Here is a 27,052-nt window from a genome sequence, read left to right on the forward strand (position 1 = left end):
TCACACCTAAGACTTTAAAAGAGGAAGTTCTAACTTCCTCGCTTGGCGTTCAGCATCAAGGGGATAGTGCAACGACTGGTTGACCCGTATCAGTATAATGGCTCGGGCGGGGTGGCTTACTTGCCTTCGGTAAGTCGTCTCAGTGAAGCAGCACTAAATAAAAGAGCGGTGGAAATCCGTCCTGCAACAAGGAGGCACATTACACGTACATGCACCCTAATGATTCCTTCGTCGTCATATGACTGAAAAATTGTTGAGTACGACGTTAAACCCCAAGCACTCACTCACTCACTACTCATTATCTTACATTGTCTAATGCTCTATTCATTATCTTACACTGTCTAATGCTCTACTCATCAACTAACATTGTCCACTGCTCTACTCATTATCTTACACTGTCTAATGCTCTACACATTATCTTACATTGTCCACTGCTCTACACATTAGCTTACACTGTCTAATGCTCTACACATTATCATACATTCTCCACTGCTCTACACATTAGCTTACACTGTCTAATGCTCTACTCAATATCTTACTTTGTCCACGGCTCTACTCATTATCTTACACTGTCCAATGCTCCACTCATTATCTTACACTGTCTAATGCTCTACACATTATCTTACATTGTCCACTGCTCTACACATTATCTTACACTGTCCAATGCTCCACTCATTATCTTACACTGTCTAATGCTCTACACATTATCTTACATTGTCCACTGCTCTACACATTATCTTACATTGTCCACTGCTCTACACGTTACCTTACATTGTCCACGGCTCTACACATTATCTTACATTGTCTAATGCTCTACTCATTATCTTACATAGTCTAATGCTCTATTCATTATCTTACATTGTCTAATGCTCTACTCATTATCTTACATTGTCCACTGCTCTACACTTTATCTTACAGCATCTAATGCTTACTCATTACTTTATATTGTCCACAAGCTCTACAAATTATCTTGCAGAGTCTACTGCTCTAGTCATTATCTTACCTTACATTGTCCACTGCTCTACACATTATTTTACGTTGTCGATTAATCTACTCATTAACATACATTGTCCACTGCTCTTCACATTATCTTATGTCGTTGACCGATCTACACATCTTCTCACGTCGTTGACTGCCCTAATCATTATATTACATCGTAATTGCTCTACACATTATCTCAAGTCACTGACTGTTTGAAACATTATCTTACATTGTCCATGCTCTACACTTTAACTTACACTGTCCTCTGCTCCACTCATTACCTTGCATTGTCAACTGTTCAACACATTATCTCACTTCGCAGACTGCTCTATATATTATCTTACGTTGTCCAATGCTCTACTCATTACCTTACATTAGCCACTGCTCTACTCATTACCTTACACTGTACACTAGTCAATACATTACCTCACGCCATTAACTGTTCCACACATTATCTTATGTGTTTCCACTCCTCTACTCATAATCTTACACTGCCCAATGCTCTACTCATAATCCTACTCTGTCCAATGCTCTACTCATAATCTTACTCTGCACACTGCTCTACTCATAATCTTACACTGCCCACTGCTCCACTCATATCTTACTCTGTCCAATGCTCTACTCATAATCTTACACTGCCTACTGCTCTACTCATAATCTTACTCTGTCCAATGCTCTACTCATAATCTTCCACTGCACACTGCTCTACTCATAATCTTACACTGCCCACTGATCTACTCATAATCTTACTCTGCCCACTGCTATACTCATAATCTTACTCTGTCCACTGCTCCACTCATAATCTTACTCTGTTCAATGCTCTACTCATAATCTTACTCTGTCCACTGCTCTACTCATAATCTTACTCTGTTCAATGCTCTACTCATAATCTTACTTTGTCCACTGCTCCACTCATAATCTTACTCTGTCCAATGCTCTACTCATAATCTTACACTGCCCACTGCTCCACTCATAATCTTACTCTGCCCACTGCTCTACTCATAATCTTACTCTTTCCACTGCTCCACTCATAATCTTACTCTGTCCAATGCTCTACTCATAATCTTACACTGCCCAATGCTCTACTCATAATCTTACTCTGCCCACTGCTCCACTCATAATCTTACTCTGTTCAATGCTCTACTCATAATGCTACACTGCACACTGCTCCACTCATAATCTTACACTGCCCAATGCTCCACTCATAATCTTAGACTGCCCACTGCTCTACTCATAATCTTACTCTGTCCAATGCTCTACTCATAATCCTACTCTGTCCAATGCTCCACTCATAATCTTACACTGTCCACTGCTCTACTCATAATCTTACTCTGCCCACTGCTCTACTCATAATCTTACACTGCACACTGTTCTACTCATAATCTTACACTGCCCACTGCTCTACTCATAATCTTACTCGGTCCACTGCTCTACTCATAATCTTACTCTGTCCAATGCCCTACTCATAATCTTACACTGTCCAATGCTCTACTCATAATCTTACACTGCACACTGCTCTACTCATAATCTTACTCTGTCCAATGCCCTACTCATAATCTTACACTGTCCAATGCTCTACTCATAATCTTACACTGCACACTGCTCTACTCATAATCTTACTCTGTCCAATGCTCTACTCATAATCTTACACTGCCCACTGCTCTACTCATAATCTTACTCTGTCCAATGCCCTACTCATAATCTTACACTGTCCAATGCTCTACTCATAATCTTACACTGCACACTGCTCTACTCATAATCTTACTCTGTCCAATGCCCTACTCATAATCTTACACTGCCCACTGTTCTACTCATAATCTTACTCTGTCCAATGCTCTACTCATAATCTTACACTGCACACTGCTCTACTCATAATCTTACTCTGTTCAATGCTCCACTCATAATCTTACTCTGTTCAATGCTCCACTCATAATCTTACACTGCCCACTGCTCTACTCATAATCTTACACTGCACACTGCTCTACTCATAATCTTACACTGCACACTGCTCTACTCATAATCTTACTCTGTCCAATGCTCTACTCATAATCTTACACTGCACACTGCTCTACTCATAATCTTACACTGCCCACTGCTCTATTCATAATCTTACTCTGTCCAATGCCCTACTCATAATCTTACACTGCCCACTGCTCTACTCATAATCTTACACTGCACACTGCTCTACTCATAATCTTACTCTGTCCAATGCTCTACTCATAATCTTACACTGCCCTACTCATAATCTTACACAGCACACTGCTCTACTCATAATCTTACACTGCCCACTGCCCTACTCATAATCTTACACTGCACACTGCTCTACTCATAATCTTACACTGCCCACTGCTCTACTCATAATCTTACACTGCACACTGCTCTACTCATAATCTTACACTGTCCAATGCTCTACTCATAATCTTACATTGCATACTGCTCTACTCATAATCTTACGTTGTCCAATGCTCTACTCCTAATCTTACACTGTCCAATGCTCTACTCATAATCTTACACTGCACACTGCTCTACTCATAATCTTACTCTGTCCAATGCTCTACTCATAATCTTACTCTGCACACTGCTCTACTCATAATCTTACACTGCCCACTGCTCTACTCATAATCTTACACTGCACACTGCTCTACTCATAATCCTACACTGCCCACTGCTCCACTCATAATCTTACACTGCACACTGCTCTACTCATAATCTTACATTGCACACTGCTCTACTCATAATCTTACACTGCACACTGCTCTACTCATAATCTTACACTGCCCACTGCTCTACTCGTAATCTTACACTGCACACTGCTCTACTCATAATCTTACACTGTCCAATGCTCTACTCATAATCTTACAGTGCATACTGCTCTACTCATAATCTTACGTTGTCCTATGCTCTACTCATAATCTTACTCTGTCCAATGCTCTACTCATAATCTTACACTGCCCACTGCTCTACTCATAATCTTACTCTGTCCAATGCTCTACTCATAATCTTACTCTGCACACTGCTCTACTCATAATCTTACACTGCACACTGCTCCACTCATAATCCTACACTGCCCACTGCTCCACTCATAATCTTACACTGCACACGGCTCTACTCATAATCTTACACTGCCCAATGCTCTACTCATAATATTACTCTGTCCAATGCTCCACTCATAATCTTACACTGCACACTGCTCTACTCATAATCTTACTCTGTTCAATGCTCTACTCATAATCTTACACTGCCCAACTGCTCCACTCATAATCTTACTCTGTCCAATGCTCTACTCATAATCTTACACTGCACACTGCTCTACTCATAATCTTACACTGCCCACTGCTCCACTCATAATCTTACTCTGTCCAATGCTCTACTCATAATCTTACACTGCCCACTGCTCTACCCATAATCTTACTCTGTCCAATGCTCCACTCCTAATCTACACTGCACACTGCTCTACTCATAATCTTACTCTGTCCAATGCTCTACTCATAATCTTACAGTGCCCACTGCTCCACTCTTATTCGTACACTGTCCAATGCTCCACTCATAATCTTACACTGCCCACTGCTCTACTCATAATCTTACTCTGTCCAATGCTCTACTCATAATCCTACACTGCCCACTGCTCTACTCATAATCTTACACTGCCCAACTGCTCTACTCATAATCTTACTCTGTCCAATGCTCTTCTCATAATCTTACACTGCCCACTGCTCTACTCATAATCTTACACTGTCCAATGCTCTACTCATAATCTTACTCTGTCCAATGCTCTACTCATAATCTTACTCTGCACACTGCTCTACTCATAATCTTACTCTGTCCAATGATTTACTCATAATCTTACACTGCACACTGCTCTACTCATAATCTTACTCTGCCCAGTGCTCCACTCATAATCTTACACTGCACACTGCTCCACTCATAATCTTACACTGCACACTGCTCTGCTCATAATCTTACTCTGTTCAATGCTCTACTCATAATCTTACTCTGCCCACTGCTCTACTCATAATCTTACACTGTCCAATGCTCCACTCATAATCTTACACTGCCCACTGCTCTACTCATAATCTTACTCTGTCCAATGCTCTACTCATAATCCTACACTGCCCACTGCTCTACTCATAATCTTACACTGCCCAACTGCTCTACTCATAATCTTACTCTGCCCAGTGCTCCACTCATAATCTTACACTGCACACTGCTCCACTCATAATCTTACACTGCACACTGCTCTGCTCATAATCTTACTCTGTTCAATGCTCTACTTATAATCTTACTCTGCCCACTGTTCTACTCATAATCTTACTCTGTCCAATGCTCTACTCATAATCTTACACTGCACACTGCTCTACTCATAATCTACACTGCACACTGCTCTACTCATAATCTTACACTGCATACTGCTCTACTCATAATCTTACACTGCACACTGCTCTACTCATAATCTTACGTTGTCCAATGCTCTACTCATAATCCTACACTGCCCACTGCTCTACTCATAATCTTACACTGCACACTGCTCTACTCATAATCTTACACTGCCCACTGTTCTACTCATAATCTTACACTGCGAACTGCTCTACTCATAATCTTACACTGCCCACTGCTCTACTCATAATCTTACACTGTCTACTGCTCTACTCATAATCTTACGTTGTCCAATGCTCTACTCCTAATCTTACTCTGTCCAATGCTCTACTCATAATCTTGCTCTGTCCAATGCTCTACTCATAATCTTACACTGCACACTGCTCTACTCATAATCTTACTCTGTCCAATGCTCTACTCATAATCTTACTCTGTCCAATGCTCTACTCATAATCTTACACTGCCCACTGCTCTATTCATAATCTTACACTGCCCACTGCTCTACTCATAATCTTACACTGCCCACTGCTCTACTCATAATCTTACTCTGCCCACGGCTCTACTCATAATCTTACACTGCCCACTGCTCTATTCATAATCTTACTCTGTCCAATGCTCTACTCATAATCTTACACTGCACACTGCTCTACTCATAATCTTACTCTGTCCAATGCTCTACTCATAATCTTACTCTGCACACTGCTCTACTCATAATCTTACACTGCCCACTGCTCTACTCATAATCTTACACTGCCCACTGCTCCACTCATAATCTTACTCTGCCCACTGCTCTACTCATAATCTTACTCTGACCAATGATTTACTCATAATCTTACACTGCACACTGCTCTACTCATAAACTTACTCTGTCCAATGCTCTACTCATAATCTTACTCTGCACACTGCTCCACTCATAATCTTACACTGTCCAATGCTCCACTCATAATCTTACACTGCCCACTGCTCTACTCATAATCTTACTCTGTCCAATGCTCTACTCATAATCTTACACTGCCCACTGCTCTACTCATAATCTTACTCTGTCCAATGCTCTACTCATAATCTTACACTGCCCACTGCTCCACTCATAATCTTACTCTGTCCACTGCTCTACTCATTATCTTACATTGTCTACTGCTCATCGCATTATCTTACGTTGGCCACTGCTCTACTCATAATCTTACTCTGCCCACTGCTCTACTCATAATCTTACTCTGTCCACTGCTCTACTCATAATCTTACACTGCACACTGCTCTACTCATAATCTTACATTGTCTACTGCTCTACTCATTATCTTACGTTGTCCACTGCTCTGCTCATTATCTTACATTGTCCATTGGTCTGCAGATTAATTTACATGGTCTACTGCTCTATACATTATCTGACCTCGTTGCATTCCACAGATTGTCACGTCATGATTGCTTTACGTCGCCTTCTGTCATTGACAGCTGTACACATTATCTTAAGTCGTTGACTGCTCTACACAATACCTCATGTCGTGAACTGTTCTACACATTCTCACGTTGTTGACAACTCTACACATTATCTCATGTCGTTGACAGCTCTACAGATTATCCCATGTTGTCAAATGCTCTACCCATTATATTACATTGTCCACTGCTCTACTCATTAACTTACACTGTTCACTGCTCTACTCTTTATATTACATTGTACACTGTTCTACTTTTTATCTTACATTGTCCACTGCCCTACTAATTATCTTACATTGTCCACTGCCCTACTAATTATCTTACATTGTCAACTGCTCTACTCATTATCTTACATTGTCCACTGCCCTACTAATTATCTTACAGTCAACTGCTCTACTCATTATCTTACATTGTCCATTGGTCTACACATTAATTTACATTGTCTATTGCTCCACATTATCTTACATTTTCCACTGCTCCACTCATTATTTTACTTTTGTTACATACATGTATTTCCCTATTATGTAACTCACTAACAAAAAATCAGGAAAAAACCCATTTGTGAACATTTATAAGGGTATGGGTATGATCTTTGTTACAGTATGAGTAATGCTAAGTGTTACAGTATGAGTAATGCTGACTGTTACAGTATGAGTAATGCTAAGTGTTACAGTATGGGTAATGCTGAGTGTTACAGTATGAGTAATGCTGAGTGTTACATTATGAGTAATGCTGAGTGTTACAGTATGAGTAATGCTGAGTGTTACACTATGAGTAATGCTGAGTGTTACACTATGAGTAATGCTGATTGTTACAGTATGAGTAATGTTGAGTGTTACAACATGAGTAGTGCTGACTGTTACAGCATGAGTAATGCTGAGTGTTACAGTATGAGTAAGGCTGACTGTTACAGTATGAGTAATGCTGAGTGTTACACTATGAGTAATGCTGAGTGTTACACTATGAGTAATGCTGAGTGTTACAGTATGAGTAAGGCTGACAGTTACAGTATGAGTAATGCTGAGTGTTACACTATGAGTAATGTTGAGTGTTAGACTATGAGTAATGCTGATTGTTACTGTACCAGTATTAAATGTTCATTGTTTCAGATTGAGTAATAATGTTTGTTACAATATGGACAAAGCCCATTTTCTCCCATCTGTGTTACATTTATTAGAACTGTTAAATGAATTTGGAGTATAATCTCATTTGTTATTAACACAATATCAACACAGTAATATGCATTACTTCAGTTATGATTTATCTGTCACAAATGTTATTCAGATTTCTTTTTTTACATAGTTACTTCTAAGTTGATAATTACATATACCTCAATGCATGAAATTCAAACCTGTCTGTTACAATCACAAACAGATTTCCTAAATTCCAGTGAAAATGCAACATGTTTCAATCGCTTAAAATGGTTGAAAAAAAATTGAAAAAAAAAATCACAAACCCTGAGTTTACAAAGTAGACAACAGAGAGCTGTTCTGGAAGTGTAGATGTGAGTTTCTGTGCCAGCAATACAATGTTGTCGTGCAGGTAGCGCGAGTTTGTGTTGAGAACCTTCATTTGAGCACACGCTGCTTCCACAACATCGGGATGGGAATGACCCACTGTCAACAAAACGGAAGGCACAATATCAAAGAACTTTCAATACCAGGAATTCACCTCAGGTATACTTACCTTCAGCTTTATTATTTATTCATATACAGGTAAAATGTACACACGGCATTACACCTGTCAGAATGACAGTCACGGCACAGAACAGATTACACCTATCAGGATGAGAGTCACGGCACAGAACAGATTACACCTGTCAGGATGAGAGTCACGGCACAGAACAGATTACACCTATCAGGATGAGAGTCACGGCACAGAACAGATTACACCTGTCAGTCTGATAGTTGGAGCTCATCACAGCAGAACACCTTGAGCCTCTCGGCAGTATGATAGTCAACACATCACTTGTGATTCCACAACATAACACCTGTCAGTATGATAGTCAACACATTACCTGTTATTCCACAACATAACACCTGTCAGTGTGATAGTCAGAGCCCATCACCTGTTATTCCACAACATAACACCTGTCAGTATGATAGTCAGAGCCCATCACCTGTTATTCCACAGCCTTACGCCTGTCAGTATGATAGTCAGAGCCCATCACCTGTTCTTCCACAACATAACACCTGTCAGTATGATAGTCAGAGCCCATCACCTGTTATTCCACAACATAACACCTGTCAGTATGATAGTCAGAGCCCATCACCTGTTATTCCACAGCCTTACGCCTGTCAGTATGATAGTCAGAGCCCATCACCTGTTATTCCACAGCCTTACGCCTGTCAGTATGATAGTCAACACATCACCTGTGATTCCACAACACCTGTCAGTATGCTAGCCAGAGCCCATCACCTGTGATTCCACAATATAACACCTGTCAGTATGATAGTCAGAGCCCATCACCTGTGACTCCACAACATAACACCTGTCAGTATGATAGTCAGAGCCCATCACCTGTTATTCCACAGCCTTACGCCTGTCAGTATGATGGTCAGAGCCCATCACCTGTGATTCCACAACATAACACCTGTCAGTGTGATAGTCAGAGCCCATCACCTGTTATTCCACAGCCTTACGCCTGTCAGTATGATAGTCAACACATCCCCTGTGATTCCACAAAATAACACCTGTCAGTATGATAGTCAACACATCACCTGTGATTCCACAACATAACACCTGTCAGTATGACAGTCAACACATCACCTGTTATTCCACAACACAACACCTGTCAGTATGCTAGTCAGAGCCCATCACCTGTTATTCCACAATATAACACCTGTCAGTACGATAGTCAACACATCACCCGTTATTCCACAACACAACACCTGTCAGTATGCTAGTCAGAGCCCATCACCTGTTATTCCACAGCCTTACGCCTGTCAGTATGATAGTCAACACATTACCTGTGATTCCACAACACAATACCTGTCAGTATGATAGTCAACACATCACCTGTTATTCCACAACACAACACCTGTCAGTATGATAGTCAGAGCCCATCACCTGTTATTCCACAACATAACACCTGTCAGTATGATAGTCAGAGCCCATCACCTGTTATTCCACAACATAACACCTGTCAGTATGATAGTCAGAGCCCATCCCCTGTTATTCCACAACATAACACCTGTCAGTATGATAGTCAACACATCACCTGTTATTCCACAACACCTGTCAGTATGCTAGCCAGAGCCCATCACCTGTGATTCCACAATATAACACCTGTCAGTATGATAGTCAGAGCCTATCACCTGTTATTCCACAACATAACACCTGTCAGTATGATAGTCAGAGCCCATCACCTGTTATTCCACAGCCTTACGCCTGTCAGTATGATAGTCAGAGCCCATCACCTGTTATTCCACAACATAACACCTGTCAGTATGATAGTCAGAGCCCATCACCTGTTATTCCACAACATAACACCTGTCAGTATGATAGTCAGAGCCCATCCCCTGTTATTCCACAACATAACACCTGTCAGTATGATAGTCAACACATCACCTGTTATTCCACAACACCTGTCAGTATGCTAGCCAGAGCCCATCACCTGTGATTCCACAATATAACACCTGTCAGTATGATAGTCAGAGCCTATCACCTGTTATTCCACAACATAACACCTGTCAGTATGATAGTCAGAGCCCATCACCTGTTATTCCACAGCCTTACGCCTGTCAGTATGATAGTCAGAGCCCATCACCTGTTATTCCACAACATAACACCTGTCAGTATGATAGTCAGAGCCCATCACCTGTTATTCCACAGCCTTACGCCTGTCAGTATGATAGTCAGAGCCCATCACCTGTTATTCCACAGCCTTACGCCTGTCAGTATGATAGTCAGAGCCCATCACCTGTCATTCCACAACCTTACAACTGTCAGTATGATAGAGCACATTACCTGTGATTCATGAAAATTACACCTGTCAGTATGACAGAGCGCATCACCTATGATTCCACAACATTACATCAGCATGATTTCCACAGCCCATCACAGGATGACAGCCCAACACAAGGTGATAGAATATCGCAAGGCAACAGCATATCACAGGATGATAGTACAACAAAGAATGACATCACATCACAGGATGACAGCACAACACAGGATGACAGCACAACAAAGAATGACATCACAGCACAGGATAACAGCCCATCACAGGATGACAGCCCAACACAGGATAACAGTGCATCACAGGAAATCAGCCCATCACAGGATGATGTGACATCACAGGATTACAGCCCATCACAGGATGACAGCCCATCACAGGATGACAGCCCAACACAGGATGACAGCACATCACATGATGACAGCACATCACACGATGACAGCACATCACAGCATGACATCACATCACAGGATGACAGCCCATCACAGGATGACAGCCCAACACAGGATAACAGTGCATAACAGGATGACAGCCCAACACAGGATAACAGCACATCACACGATGACAGCACATCACAGCATGACAGCCTATCGCATGATGACAGCCCATAGCAGGATGACAGCACATCACAGGATGACAGCACAACAAAAAATGACATCACATCACAGGATGACAGCCCATCACAGGATGACAGCCCAACACAGGATAACAGTGCATAACAGGATGACAGCCCAACACAGGATAACAGCACATCACACGATGACAGCACATCACAGCATGACAGCCTATCGCATGATGACAGCCCATAGCAGGATGACAGCACATCACAGGATGACAGGACAACAAAGAATGACATCACATCACAGGATGACAGCCCATCACAGGATGACAGCCCAACACAGGATAACAGTGCATCACAGGATGACAGCCCATCACAGGATAACAGTGCATCACAGGATGACAGCACAACACAGGATAACAGCCCATCACAGGATGACAGCCCAACACAGGATAACAGTGCATCACAGGGTGACAGCCCACCACAGGATAACAGTGCATCACAGGATGACAGCCCATCACAGGATGACAGTGCATCACAGGATGACAGCCCATCACAGGATGACAGCCCAACACAGGATGACAGCCCATCACAGGATGACAGTGCATCACAGGATGACAGCCCATCACAGGATAACAGTGCATCACAGGATGACAGCCCAACACAGGATAACAGTGCATCACAGGATGACAGCACATCACAGGATGATGTCACATCACAGAATAACAGCACAAAACAGGATGACATCGCATCACAGGATAACAGCACAACACACAATGACAGTGCATCACAGGATGACATCTCATCACCGGATGACAGCCCAACACAGGATGACAGCCCACCTCCGAATGACAGCCCATTGCAGGATGACAGCGCATCAGAGGAAGACTGCACTTCACACGATGACAGCACATCACACGATGACAGCACATCACAGCATGACAGCCTATCGCATGATGACAGCCCATAGCAGGATGACAGCCCAACACAGGATGACAGCCCAACACAGGATGACAGCACATCACAGGATAAAAACCCATCACTGGATGAGAGCACAACACAAGATGACATCACATCACAGGATGACATCGCAAAATAGCACAACACATGATGACAGCACAACACAGGGTAACATTGGCATCACAGGATGACTGTGTATCAAAGGATGACATCGCATCACAACATGACAGCACACCTCAGAATGACAACCCACCGCGGAATGACAGCCATTGCAGGATGACAGCGCATCAGAGGAAGACGGCACTTCACAGGATGACTGCCCATCACAGGATGACAACCCATCACTGGATGACAGCACATCACAGGATGACAGCCATGGGATATGGGGAATTGTATATATAATCACATATAAGTTTGTTTACTTTAATTACCATGTTTTCAATGATACATAACAATATATCGTAGTTTACATGTATTGTTATTGCAGAATCCAACATCACTCCATTATGTTTTTACATCGGCTGACTATTAACAATGGAGAATATTATGTAAAAAGAACAGCGCTAGTGTTCAGATGACTTCAATGCATGTATATCAGATTGCTCCCAATTCTTGCCATAAACATAGTAGACAACATACATGTTAAACTATCCATCACTCAATGTGAACAAAGCCACTGTAAAGTAGAGCAGCCAGAAACTGCCCTACTTGAGCAGGTAATTGTGACTGACCTGTATACAACTGTCCCCTGAACAAATAGCTGTTATCATAAAGGCTAAAATACCTAGACATCAATGATTCATTCTCAACAATTCAGTGTTCAGCACCCATTTATGGATTTACTCCCAGAGGCTCCCTGTCACATGTTCTGTACAGTACCACAGACAAGGCTAACCCACATGTATTATACTAGACTCAAACAAGCTCCCATGTTCATGTACATGTTTGTATGCTCACTGCAATAGAGGCAAAGGTAACAGTTACACTAGTGCTTGGCGCACGCACATGTAATCTTAGTACATTGTACACATAGCAGACACATGGGCACAGTTGTCTTAAAAGTGCTTGGCCCACCCACATGTAGCCTTAGGACATTGTACATACAGTAGACGCATGGGCACAGTTGTCTTAAAAGTGCTTGGCCCACCCACATGTAGCCTTAATACACTGTACATACAGTAGACACATGGGTACAGTTGTCATACTAGTGCTTGGCCCACCCACATGTAGCCTTAGTATGCTGTACATACATTAGACACATGGGCTCAGTTGCCTTACTAGTGTTTGGGTCCCCCACATGTAGCCTTAGTACACTGTACATGCAGTAGACACATGGGCACAACTGTCATACTTGTGCTTGGGGAACCCACATGTAGCATTAGTACAATGTACATACAGTAGACACACAGGCGCAACTGTCATACTAGTGCTTGGCGCACCCACACATAGCCTTAGTACATTATACATGCAGTAGAAACACAGGCGCAACTGTCATACTAGTGCTTGGGGCACCCACATGTAGCCTTAGTACATTGTGCATGCAGTAGAAACACAGGGAGAACTGTCATACTAGTGCTTGGAGCACCCACACGTAGCCTTAGTATATTGCACATGCAGTAGACACACAGGCACAACTGTCATACTAGTGCTTGGGGCACCCACATGTAGCCTTAGTACATTGTACATGCAGTAGACACACAGGCACAACTGTCATACGAGTGCTTGGGGCACCCACATGTAGCCTTAGAACATTGTACATGCAGTAGACACACAGGGACAACTGTCATACTAGTGCTTGGAGCACCCACACGTAGCCTTAGTACATTGTACATGCAGTAGACACACAGGCACAACTGTCATACTAGTGCTTGGGGCACCCACACGTAGCCTTAGTACATTGTACATGCAGTAGACACACAGGCACAACTGTCATACTAGTGCTTGGCGCACCCACACGTAGCCTTAGGACACTGTGCATACAGTAGACACAATACTAGTGCTTGGGGCACACACATGTAGCCTTAGTACATTGCACATGCAGTAGACACACAGGCACAACTGTCATACTAGTGCTTGGGGCACCCACACGTAGCCTTAGTACATTGTACATGCAGTAGACACATGGGCACAACTGTCATACTAGTGCTTGGCGCACCCACACGTAGCCTTAGTACATTGTACATACAGTAGACACATGGGCACAGTTGTCTTAAAAGTGCTTGGCCCACCCACATGTAGCCTTAATACACTGTACATACAGTAGACACATGGGTACAGTTGTCATACTAGTGCTTGGCCCACCCACATGTAGCCTTAGTATGCTGTACATACATTAGACACATGGGCTCAGTTGCCTTACTAGTGTTTGGGTCCACCACATGTAGCCTCAGTACACTGTACATGCAGTAGACACATGGGCACAACTGTCATACTTGTGCTTGGGGCACCCACATGTAGCCTTAGTACATTGTACATGCAGTAGACACACAGGCACAACTGTCATACTAGTGCTTGGCGCACCCACACGTAGCCTTAGGACATTGTACATACAGTAGACACAATACTAGTGCTTGGGGCACCCACATGTAGCCTTAGTACATTGTACATGCAGTAGACACACAGGCACAACTGTCATACTAGTGCTTGGGGCACCCACACATAGCCTTAGTACATTGTGCATGCAGTAGACACACAGGCACAACTGTCATACTAGTGCTTGGGGCACCCACACGTAGCCTTAGTACATTGTACATGCAGTAGACACACAGGCACAACTGTCATACTAGTGCTTGGCGCACCCACACGTAGCCTTAGTACATTGTACATACAGTAGACACATGGGCACAGTTGTCTTAAAAGTGCTTGGCCCACCCACATGTAGCCTTAATACACTGTACATACAGTAGACACATGGGTACAGTTGTCATACTAGTGCTTGGCCCACCCACATGTAGCCTTAGTATGCTGTACATACAGTAGACACATGGGCTCAGTTGCCTTACTAGTGTTTGGGTCCCCCACATGTAGCCTTAGTACACTGTACATGCAGTAGACACATGGGCACAACTGTCATACTAGTGCTTGGGGCACCCACATGTAGCCTTAGGACACTGTACATGCAGTAAACACACAGGCACAACTGTCATACTTGTACTTGGGGCACCCACATGTAGCATTAGTACAATGTACATACAGTAGACACACAGGTGCAACTGTCATACTAGTGCTTGGGGCACCCACACATAGCCTTAGTACATTGTACATGCAGAAGAAACACAGGCACAACTGTCATACTAGTGCTTGGGGCCCCCACACTTAGCCTTAGTACATTGTACATGCAGTAGACACACAGGCACAACTGTCATACGAGTGCTTGGCGCACCCACACGTAGCCTTAGGACATTGTGCATACAGTAGACACAATACTAGTGCTTGGAGCACCCACATGTAGCCTTAGTACATTGCACATGCAGTAGACACACAGGCACAACTGTCATACTAGGGCTTGGCGCACCCACGCGTAGCCTTAGGACATTGTACATACAGTAGACACAATACTAGTGCTTGGGGCACCCACATGTAGCCTTAGTACATTGTACATGCAGTAGACACACAGGCACAACTGTCATACTAGTGCTTGGGGCACCCACACGTAGCCTTAGTACATTGTACATGCAGTAGACACACAGGCACAACTGTCATACTAGTGCTTGGGGCATCCACACGTAGCCTTAGTACATTGTACATGCAGTAGACACACAGGCACAGCTGTCATACTAGTGCTTGGGGCACCCACATTTAGCCTTAGTACAATGTACATACAGTAGACACACAGGCGCAACTGTCATACTAGTGCTTGGGGCACCCACACGTAGCCTTAGTACATTGTACATACAGTAGGCATACAGGCACAACTGTCATACTAGTGCTTGGGGCACCCACATGTAGCCTTAGTTCTTTATACATGAAGTAGACAAACGGACACAACTGCCATACTAGTGCTTGGGGCACCCACACGTAGCCTTAGTACATTGTACATGCAGTAAACACACAGGCACAACTGTCATACTAGTGATTTGGGGCACCCGCACGTAGCCTTAGTACATTGTACATGCAGTAGACACACAGGCACAACTGTCATACTAGTGCTTGGGGCACCCACATGTAGCCTTAGTACATTGTGCATGCAGTAGAAACACAGGGAGAACTGTCATACTAGTGCTTGGAGCACCCACACGTAGCCTTAGTATATTGCACATGCAGTAGACATACAGGCACAACTGTCATACTAGTGTTTGGGGCAACCACATGTAGCCTTAGTACATTGTACCTGCAGTAGACACACAGGCACAACTGTCATACTAGTGCTTGGGGCACCCACATGTAGCCTTAGAACATTGTACATGCAGTAGACACACAGGGACAACTGTCATACTAGTGCTTGGAGCACTCACACGTAGCCTTAGTACATTGTACATGCAGTAGACACACAGGCACAACTGTCATACTAGTGCTTGGGGCACCCACACGTAGCCTTAGTACATTGTACATGCAGTAGACACACAGGCACAACTGTCATACGAGTGCTTGGCGCACCCACACGTAGCCTTAGGACATTGTGCATACAGTAGACACAATACTAGTGCTTGGAGCACCCACATGTTGCCTGAGTACATTGCACATGCAGTAGACACACAGGCACAACTGTCATACTAGGGCTTGGCGCACCCACATGTAGCCTTAGGACATTGTACATACAGTAGACACAATACTAGTGCTTGGGGCACCCACATGTAGCCTTAGTACATTGTACATGCAGTAGACACACAGGCACAACTGTCATACTAGTGCTTGGGGCACCCACACGTAGCCTTAGTACACTGTACATGCAGTAGACACACAGGCACAACTGTCATACTAGTGCTTGGGGCATCCACACGTAGCCTTAGTATATTGTACATGCAGTAGACACACAGGCACAACTGTCATACTAGTGCTTGGGGCACCCACATTTAGCCTTAGTACAATGTACATACAGTAGACACACAGGCGCAACTGTCATACTAGTGCTTGGGGCACCCACACGTAGCCTTAGTACATTGTACATACAGTAGGCATACAGGCACAACTGTCATACTAGTGCTTGGGGCACCCACATGTAGCCTTAGTTCTTTATACATGAAGTAGACAAATGGACACAACTGCCATACTAGTGCTTGGGGCACCCACACGTAGCCTTAGTACATTGTACATGCAGTAAACACACAGGCACAACTGTCATACTAGTGATTTGGGGCACCCGCACGTAGCCTTAGTACATTGTACATGCAGTAGACACACAGGCACAACTGTCATACTAGTGCTTGGGGCACCCACATGTAGCCTTAGTACACTGTACATACAGTAGACACACAGGCACTATAGGCATACTTGTGCTAGCTCCAGTACTTTGATGGAGTGTCTTAATAGCTGACACTAACAATTTGCTGTATACAAAAGTTTATTTTGTGAGTTGTAGAACATGTTTTGTGAACGGCTGGCAGCTGTCATACTAGTGCTTGGGGCAACCACACGTAGTCTTAGTACATTGTACATGCAGCAGACACACAGGCACAACTGTCATACTAGTGCTTGGGGCACCCACACGTAGCCTTAGTACACTGTACATACAGTAGACACACAGGCACTATAGGCATACTTGTGCTAGCTCCAGTACTTTGATGGAGTGTCTTAATAGCTGACACTAACAATTTGCTGTATACAAAAGTTTATTTTGTGAGTTGTAGAACATGTTTTGTGAACGGCTGTACATACCATGGCAGACATTGTTGATGCAGTCCAGATAGGCCACACCCTTTTCATCATACATGTACTGTCCTGAAGCTCTTACTATCTTCAAAGGACTCTCTCGAAAGAACAATGCACAGGACGGTCTGAAACAGAAGTCACAATGTTTGAAACAGAAGTCACAATGTCTGAAAGAGAAGTCACAAAGTCTAAAACACAAGTCACAATGTCTGAAAAGGAAGTCATAATGTCTGAAGAGAAGTGACAATGTCAAGAACACAAGTCACAATGTCAAGAACACAAGTCACAATGTCAGCAACACAAGTCACAATGTCAGCAACACAAGTCACAATGTCAGCAACACAAGTCACAAGGTCAGCAACACAAGTCACAATGTCAGCAACACAAGTCACAATGTCAGCAACACAAGTCACAATGTCAGCAACACAAGCCACAAGGTCAGCAACACAAGTCACAATGTCAGCAACACAAGTCACAATGTCAGCAACACAAGTCACAAGGTCAGCAACGCAAGTCACAATGTCAGCAACACAAGTCACAATGTCAGCAACACAAGTCACAATGTCAGCAACACAAGCCACAAGGTCAGCAACACAAGTCACAATGTCAGCAACACAAGTCACAATGTCAGCAACACAAGTCGCAATGTCAGCAACACAAGTCACAATGTCAGCAACACAAGTCACAAGGTCAGCAACACAAGTCACAATGTCAGCAACACAAGTCACAATGTCAGGAACACAAGTCACAAGGTCAGCAACACAAGTCACAATGTCAGCAACACAAGTCATAATGTCAAGAACACAAGGCACAATGTCAGCAACACAAGGCACAATGTCAGCAACACAAGGCACAATGTCAGCAACACAAGGCACAATTCCGGGAGTAGTATTGAAGAAAGTTTTTTCATGGCTGAAGTATTAGCTGTTCTTGCTGTATAGTCAGTAAACTTTTCTATTTTGTAATAAATGAAATTGAGCGACTAGGCATAAGCATAAATTCAAATTCAAGACAAAGTGTTGAGAGTTATCTACGTGTATCTCCACACTCCTTATTTCAGGAGACATCATGCTCACAATATACACCATAATCTACACTGGAATCATTCTGGCTGTACACCCCAGTGTCAAATAAAAACAAACCATCATGTACAACTACAAATCTCTTAACACTTTCCACTAATGACCCAGTTAGAACTTTACTTTCAAGATCATATTTCCACCAAGTCAAGAGGCTTATCATGACTACAAGCCAGTTGTACATGTACGTGTCGAAAGTCAGTGGTTCACATGTACGTGTCGAAAGTCAGTGGTTCACATGTACATGTCGAAGGTCAGTGGTTCACATGTGCGTGTCGAAGGTCAGTGGTTCACATGTACATGTCGAAGGTCAGTGGTTCACATGTACGTGTCGAAGGTCAGTGGTTCACATGTACGTGTGGTAGGCCAGTGGTTCACATGTATGTCTAAAAGATCAGTGGTTCACATGTACGTGTCGAAGGTCAGTGGTTCACATGTACATGTCGAAGGTCAGTGGTTCACATGTACGTGTCGAGGGTCAGTGGTTCACATGTACGTGTGGTAGGCCAGTGGTTCACATGTATGTCTAAAAGATCAGTGGTTCATATGTACATGTGGTAGGCCAGTGGTTCACATGTAAGTGTCGAGGGTCAGTGGTTCACATGTACATGCTGAAGGTCAGTGGCATAAACGTGTCGAAGGTCAGTGGTTCCGATGTATGTGTCGAAGGTCAGTGGTTCACATGTACGTGCTGAAGGTCAGTGGTTCACATGGACGTGTCAAAGGTCAGTGGTTCACATGTACGTGTGGTAGGCTAGTGGATCAAATGTACGTGTTGAAAGTCAGTGGTTCACATGTACATGTCAAAGGTAAGTGCTTCACATGCATGTGTCTAAGGTCAGTGGCTCACATGTACGTGTCGAAGGTCAGTGGTTCACATGTACATGTCGAAGGTCAGTGGTTCACACGTACATGTCAAAGGTCAGTGGTTCACATGTAAGTGTCGAGGGTCAGTAGTTCACATGTACATGTTGAAGGTCAGTGGCATAAACGTGTCGAAGGTCAGTGGTTCCGATGTATGTGTCGAAGGTCAGTGGTTCACATGTACGTGTCGAAGGTCAGTGGTTCACACGTACATGTCAAAGGTCAGTGGTTCACATGTAAGTGTCGAGGGTCAGTAGTTCACATGTACATGTTGAAGGTCAGTGGCATAAACGTGTCGAAAGTCAGTGGTTCACATGTACATGTCAAAGGTAAGTGCTTCACATGCATGTGTCTAAGGTCAGTGGCTCACATGTCCATGTCAAAGGTCAGTGGTTCACACGTACATGTCGAAGGTCAGTGGTTTATATGTAGTACTCCAGATATCATGATCCAGAAAAAAACTTTTGGTTTTTGACAACAGTGTTACAATAGTAAAGTGAACAACAACTTGTGAAGTTGTCATATCAGAAATTAATACTGAAGTGAACTATGCTTGGTCAAGTTGCCATATCAGTTAAAAATAGTGAAGTGAACCATGTTGTGTCAAGTTGCCATATCAGTACCAAATAGTGAAGTGTACTACATCTTGTAAAGTTGCCATATCAGTACTAAATAGTGAAGTGAACCACATCTTGTCAAGTTGCCATGTCAGTAATAAATAGTGAAGTGAACTACATTTTGTCAAGTTGTCATGTCAGTAATAAATAGTGAGGCGAACTATGTCCTGTCAAGTTGCCATATCAGTAATAAATATTGAAGTGAACTACATTTTGTCAAGTTGCAATATCAGCACTAAATTGTGAAGTGTACTACATCTTGTAAGTTGCCATATCAGTACTAAATAGTAAAGTGAACTGCATCTTGTAAGTTGCCATATCAGTACTAAATAGTGAAGTGAACTGCATCTTGTAAGTTCCCATATCAGTGCTAAATAGTGAAGTGAACTGCATCTTGCAAGTTGCCATATCAGTACTAAATGGTGAAGTGAACTGCATCTTGTAAGTTGCCATATCAGTACTAAATAGTAAAGTGAACTGCATCTTGTAAGTTGCCAAATCAGGACCAAGCAGTCAGAACTACACTGTCAGATTATATCATACTATAATTTAAAAATTTGAAAAAAAAAAGACTTGCTGTTTTCAAAGAGCAGAGAAACTTCTATTTCTGAAAAGTTATAAGAACATAGTACATCTGACTGACTGATAAAAGGCATTTACCAATGTTTTCCAACAGTTAATAGATGCTGATTGTACAAGCTGACACCAGTCATGTAATGCAGAGAGTGTTTGTTTTCCCAGGGCGTTTCTCTGCTTTCAAAGGGTATTTGCTTCCCACAGTGTTTCTCTGCTCTCCCAAGGTGTTTCTCTGAATACCCTACTGTTTCTCTGCTTACCCAGGGTGTTTCTCTGCTCTTCAAAGGTCTTTCTGTGTTTTCCCCCCAGTGTTTCTCTGCTCTCCCAAGGTGTTTCTCTGATTACCCCTACTGTTTCTCTGTTCGCCTGGTGTGTTTCCCTGCTTTCCTAGGGTGTTTCTCTGATTTCACCGCGTGTTTCTCTGTTCGCCCGGCGTGTTTCTCTGCTTTCCTAGGGTGTTTCTCTGATTTTGCCCAGTGTTTCTCTGCTTTCCAAGGGTGTTTCTCTGCTTTCCATTGTTTTTTCCCTGATTTCCCAAAATGTTTCTCTGCTTTCCAAGGGTTTTTCTCTATTTCCCCCAATGTTTCTCTGCTTTCCATCGTTTTTTTCTCTGATTTCCCAAAATGTTTCTCTGCTTTCCAAGAGTTTTTTTCTGATTTCCCAAAATGTTTCTCTGCTTGCACAGGGTGTTTCTCTGTTTTCCCCTAGTGTTTCTCTGCTCTTCTCCAGTGTTTCTCTGCATTCCCAGGACGTTTCTCTGCCATCCCAGAATGTTTCTCTGCTTTCTGCCATATAGATTCTGTTTTCCATGAGTGTTTCTCTGCTTTCCCCCAGATTCTCTGCTTTCCCCCAGATTCTCTGCTTACACAGCGTTTCTCTGCTTAGACCTAGTGTTTCTCTGCTTTCGCAGTAAGTTTATCTGCTTTCCCAGGGAGTTTCTCTTCTTTCACCCACAGATTCTCTGCTTTCCTACAATGTTTCTTTCTCTGATTTCCCCAAATGCTTCTCTGCTCGCCCAGGGTGTTTCTCTCGTTTCTACCAGTGTTTGTTTCATTTCCCTTAGTGGTTCTCTGCTTTCGCATAGTGTTTCTCTGCTTTCCCCCAGTTTTTCTCTGCTTTCCGCCATGTAGATTCCGTTTTCCACGTTTGTTTCTCTGCACGCCCAGGGTGTTTCTCTGCTTTCCAAGGGTTTTTCCCTATTTCCCCCAATGTTTCTCTGCTTTCCAGGAGTTTTTCTCTGATTTCCCAAAATGTTTCTCTGCTCGCACAGGGTGTTTCTCTGTTTTCCCCTAGTGTTTCTCTGCTCTTCCCCAGTGTTTCTCTGCATTCCCAGGATGTTTCTCTGCTGTCCCAGGATGTTTCTCTGCTTTTAGCAATACAGATTCTGTTTTCCATGAGTGTTTCTCTGCTTACACAGCATTTCTCTGCTTACACAAAGTGTTTCTCTGCTTACACCTAGTGTCTCTCTGCCCCTCCCCTGTGTTTCTCTGCTTTCGCAGTAAGTTTATCTGCTTTCCCAGGGAGTTTCTCTTCTTTCACCCATAGATTCTCTGCTTCCTTCAGTGTTTCTTTGCTCTCCCTGGATGCTTCTCTGCTCTCACACAGCATTTCTCTCCTTTTCCAGAATGTTTTTCCACTTTCCCTCAGTGATTCTCTGCTTTCCCACAGGGTTTCCCTGCTTTTCCACAGGGTTTCTCTACTTTCCCAGGATGTTTCTCTGCTTTCCTACAGTGTTTTTTTGCTTTCCCACAGGGCTTCTCTGCCTTTGCTACTTCAAAGACATAATGTATATTACACTCAGTGTAAGTCTACTCCAGGGCTGACACTGACACCGACAGACTCATCCACATTCCAAGCAGTGATAGTTTATACAGATGGATGGACTAACCCATGTTCCCAGCATTTATCTGATTGGTTAATACACTGCACTCAAGAATATTTGACTTATAGAACGGCAGCCAGCATTATGGTGGAGGAAACCCACGACCATCTGCAGGTTGTCGCCGACCTTCCCATGCATGGCACATTCCAAGCACTGACAGCTCACACAGATGTACACTGCACTGGGACTGTGACTTAATATCTCGCAGGATTGTGAATAAATATTTCAGCACTTAGTTTAGCCACAAGATGACATTTTAGCTCTATATTTTTAACATCATCATAGGATGACATTCTGCACTATATTTTACCATCATCATCAAATGACAGTTTAGAACTGTATTTTTACCATCATGAAATGACATTTTAGCACTAAATCTTTACCCTCATCATGAGATTGACATTCTAGCACTACAGTTTACCATCGTCATCAAATGACATTTTAGCACAATATTTTTACCATCATCCTGAGATTGACATTCTAGTACTATCATGAGATGACACTTTAGCACTATATTTTACCATTATCATAATATGACATTTTAGCACTATTTTTACCATCATCATGAGATGACATTTTAGCACTATATTTACCATCATCAGGAGATGACATTTTAGCACTATATTTACTATCATCACAGTATGCCACATTAGCACTATATTTTACCATCATCACGTGATCACACTTTAGCACTATATTTTACCATCACAAGATGACACTGCAGCACTATATTTACTATCATCACGAGATGACACTTTAGCACTATATTTTAACATCATCATGAGATAACATTTTAGCACTATATTTTTACATAATCATCATTACATTTTGTTTACATGTCTGTATATTTTTTCATCAGGACAAGCCAATTTTTTGCTGTATTTTACAATCAACAAGAGATGGCATTTCAGCAATATTTTGCTTTCTTAAAGAGATGTTGACAAAGCCAAGTGCCAGATACTGAGCCACACTGAAGTCTTATTTATCAGAGTTACACCAGGTGTAACATACATATGGTTACACGCAGGTGAATCTACAGTAAAGTTGAATTTTACTGAACACACTTTTTCTCTATTTCAGTTAAGCTGGAGAATAAATCTGAGCCTGTGACAAAGCCAGCACCTGGCATGTTGATTTAAAGTCATCTGCAGAAAATCGGACACAAAGACTGGTCATAAGTCCACCTTAGGGACCTACTTTGTTCATGTTTAGGGTAGTTAAATTTATTTGTGTGCTCACCTGTTTATCCAGTGCACTCTAAACCATATTCAAAAAGACTAGCCACCACTGTCCATAGTATGCATTATTTATTTATTTACTTGATTGGTGTTTTATGCCATACTCAAGAATATTTCACTTATATCATGGCAGCCATGGTGGGAGGAAACCACGCACAGCCAGGGGGAAATCCACAGCCATCCACAGCTTGCTGATAGACCTTCCCAGGTACGGCCGGAGAGGGAGAAATCTGTAAATCTTAGACAGGTGGGTTGGGGTGAGGGAACAAAAGTTCTGTGATATGAATAAAGTAACCAACGCAGCACAAATATCACAGGAAATGGACTAAGTGTCAAGCTAAAACAAACTGGCTGAGTTGTTTATCAGAGCACCTACACTCTACATGTACAACTGCACAGAGGTGGGCTGTTTGTCATTGTTCACAGCACCTACACTCTACATGTACAACTGCACAGAGGTGGGCTGTCTGTCATTATTCACAGCACCTACACTCTACATGTACAACTGCAAAGAGGTTGGCTGTTTGTCAATTGCTCAGAGCACCTACACTCTACATGAACAACTGCAGAGAGATTGGCTGTTTGTCACTGCTCAGAGCACCTACACTCTACATCTGCAACTACAGAGAGGTGGGCTGTTTCCACTTCCTCAGAGCACCTACACTCTACATGTAAAACAGCAGAGAGATTGGCTGTTTGTCATTGCTCACAGCACCTACACTCTACATGTACAACTGCAAAGAGGTTGGCTGTCTGTCATTGCTCAGAGCACCTACACTCTACATGTACAACTGTAGAGGTTGGCTGTTTGTCACTGCTCACAGCACCTACACTCTACATGTACAACTGCAAAGAGGTTGGTTGTCTGTCATTGCTCAGAGCACCTACACTCTACATGTACAACTGCAGAGAGGTTGGCTGTTTGTCACTGCTCAGAGCACCTACACTCTACATGTACAACTGCAGAGAGGTTGGCTGTCATTGCTCAGAGCACCTACACTCTACATGTACAACTGCACAGAGGTGGGCTGTCTGTCATTGCTCACAGCACCTACACTCTACATGTACAAGTGCAAAGAGGTTGGCTGTCTGTCACTGCTCACAGCACCTACACTCTACATGTACAACTGCAGAGAGGTTGGCTGTCATTGCTCAGAGCACCTACACTCTACATGTACAAGTGCAGAGAGATTGGCTGTTTGTCATTGCTCAGAGCACCCACACTCTACATGTACAACTGCAAAGAGGTTGGCTGTCTGTCATTGCTCACAGCACCTACACTCTACATGTACAAGTGCAAAGAGGTTGGCTGTCTGTCACTGCTCACAGCACCTACACTCTACATGTACAACTGCAAAGAGGTTGGCTGTCACTGCTCAGAGCACCTTCACTCTACATGTACAACTGCAGAGAGGTTGGCTGTCATTGCTCACAGCACCTACACTCTACATGTACAACTGCAGAGAGGTTGGCTGTTTGTCATTACTCGGAGCACTTGCAATCTACATGTACAACTGCAGAGAGGTTGACTGTATGTCATTACTGCCAGCCTAGCCCACAGTGATAAAGTGCAAAGTGCAATAGGTGGTTTGCAATGGTAGCCATCTTGGATGTAAGACTGAGTATTGCCCACTGGGTGTCTACTGTTAGAGGTGTCATAACCTGGGCAGAAGCCCTTGTCTGGTAAGTGTATGCAATGGGCAATATACACAAACTTACCTCAACGATGACTGCCACCGCAAACCATCTATCAATGTTCATTTCCATATGTAGGCCTATACTCCAGACTGAAAGTATTTGAATGGCCACATCTTTTAAATCCTGGTAGTCTACCAGTATAGTTTGCTTCAGCTTTATTTCTAAAAACTGTCTGTTACCCACTGATCAAACTCACTGTTAATTACCCACTGATCAAACTCACTGTTCCTTACCCACTGATAGAACTCACTGTTCCTTACACACTGATCAAACTCATTGTTCCTTACCCACTGATCAAACTCACTGTTCCTTACCCACTGATCAAACTCACTGTTCCTTACCCACTGATAGAACTCACTGTTCCTTATCCACTGATCGAACTCACTGTTCCTTACCCACTGATCAAACTCACTGTTCCTTACACAATGATCAAACTCACCGTTCCTTACACACTGATCAAACTCGCTGTTCCTTACCCACTGATAGAACTCACTGTTCCTTACCCACATACATGCCCATATAGCCTATATGACTGACCAGAGACTAGAAAAACTTGAAAAGCCGTTTTCATCTTTATTCTCGAAATAAAAAACATGTAAGTATATGTGCCAAAAAAAATGCAGATATATCAAATTCGTTTGTACCTGTGTAAACAAAGTATTACTGTACATAAATTACTTTACATATGCAAAAAAGTAAAGATTTTACACAAACTATTGCCAGAAATACTGTATTTTCCCGAAAGTTTAGCATTTTGCAACTTACAAAGTGACACACTCTGGTTGATTCATCCAACATATATAGGCATTTTAGAGTTTTTTGTGAAGTTTGACTAATTTTCTACCTGAAAAGTTTCAGTGTTGGCATCAATTTTCCATACTGTTAAGTAGGTGGAAAACAGTAGGCATCGTAATTCTTTTTGGATGTGTATGTAAAATTTGAGAATGCTGAAGCAGATTGCCATATACACCTGTTCCAGTTTTGACTACAATATCAAGGCACAGGCATGCCCAGAACAGTCATATTAACA

At 42.8% G+C, this 27,052-nt stretch overlaps 2 protein-coding genes across 2 annotated transcripts in view; one reads left to right on the forward strand and one right to left on the reverse strand.

The window, feature by feature from the left end:
* LOC135466347 (5-phosphohydroxy-L-lysine phospho-lyase-like) overlaps window positions 1–27,052 on the reverse strand; it is a 50,277-nt gene that overhangs the window by 21,583 nt on the left and 1,642 nt on the right. The window contains exons 2-3 of the mRNA XM_064743786.1: window positions 18,075–18,193; window positions 8,243–8,402 (exon numbers count right to left, since the gene is read on the reverse strand). Coding sequence (XP_064599856.1) covers window positions 8,243–8,402; window positions 18,075–18,193 — 279 coding nt within the window. The remainder of the gene's footprint in view (window positions 1–8,242; window positions 8,403–18,074; window positions 18,194–27,052) is intronic.
* Window positions 10,786–12,712, forward strand: LOC135469596 (dentin sialophosphoprotein-like). Its single transcript, XM_064748092.1, is given in 2 exon segments — window positions 10,786–12,390; window positions 12,536–12,712. Coding segments are annotated over 2 exon segments (1,782 nt in total).

The sequence above is a fragment of the Liolophura sinensis genome, chromosome 1 (assembly GCF_032854445.1).
Source record: "Liolophura sinensis isolate JHLJ2023 chromosome 1, CUHK_Ljap_v2, whole genome shotgun sequence".
NCBI lineage: Eukaryota > Metazoa > Mollusca > Polyplacophora > Chitonida > Chitonidae > Liolophura > Liolophura sinensis.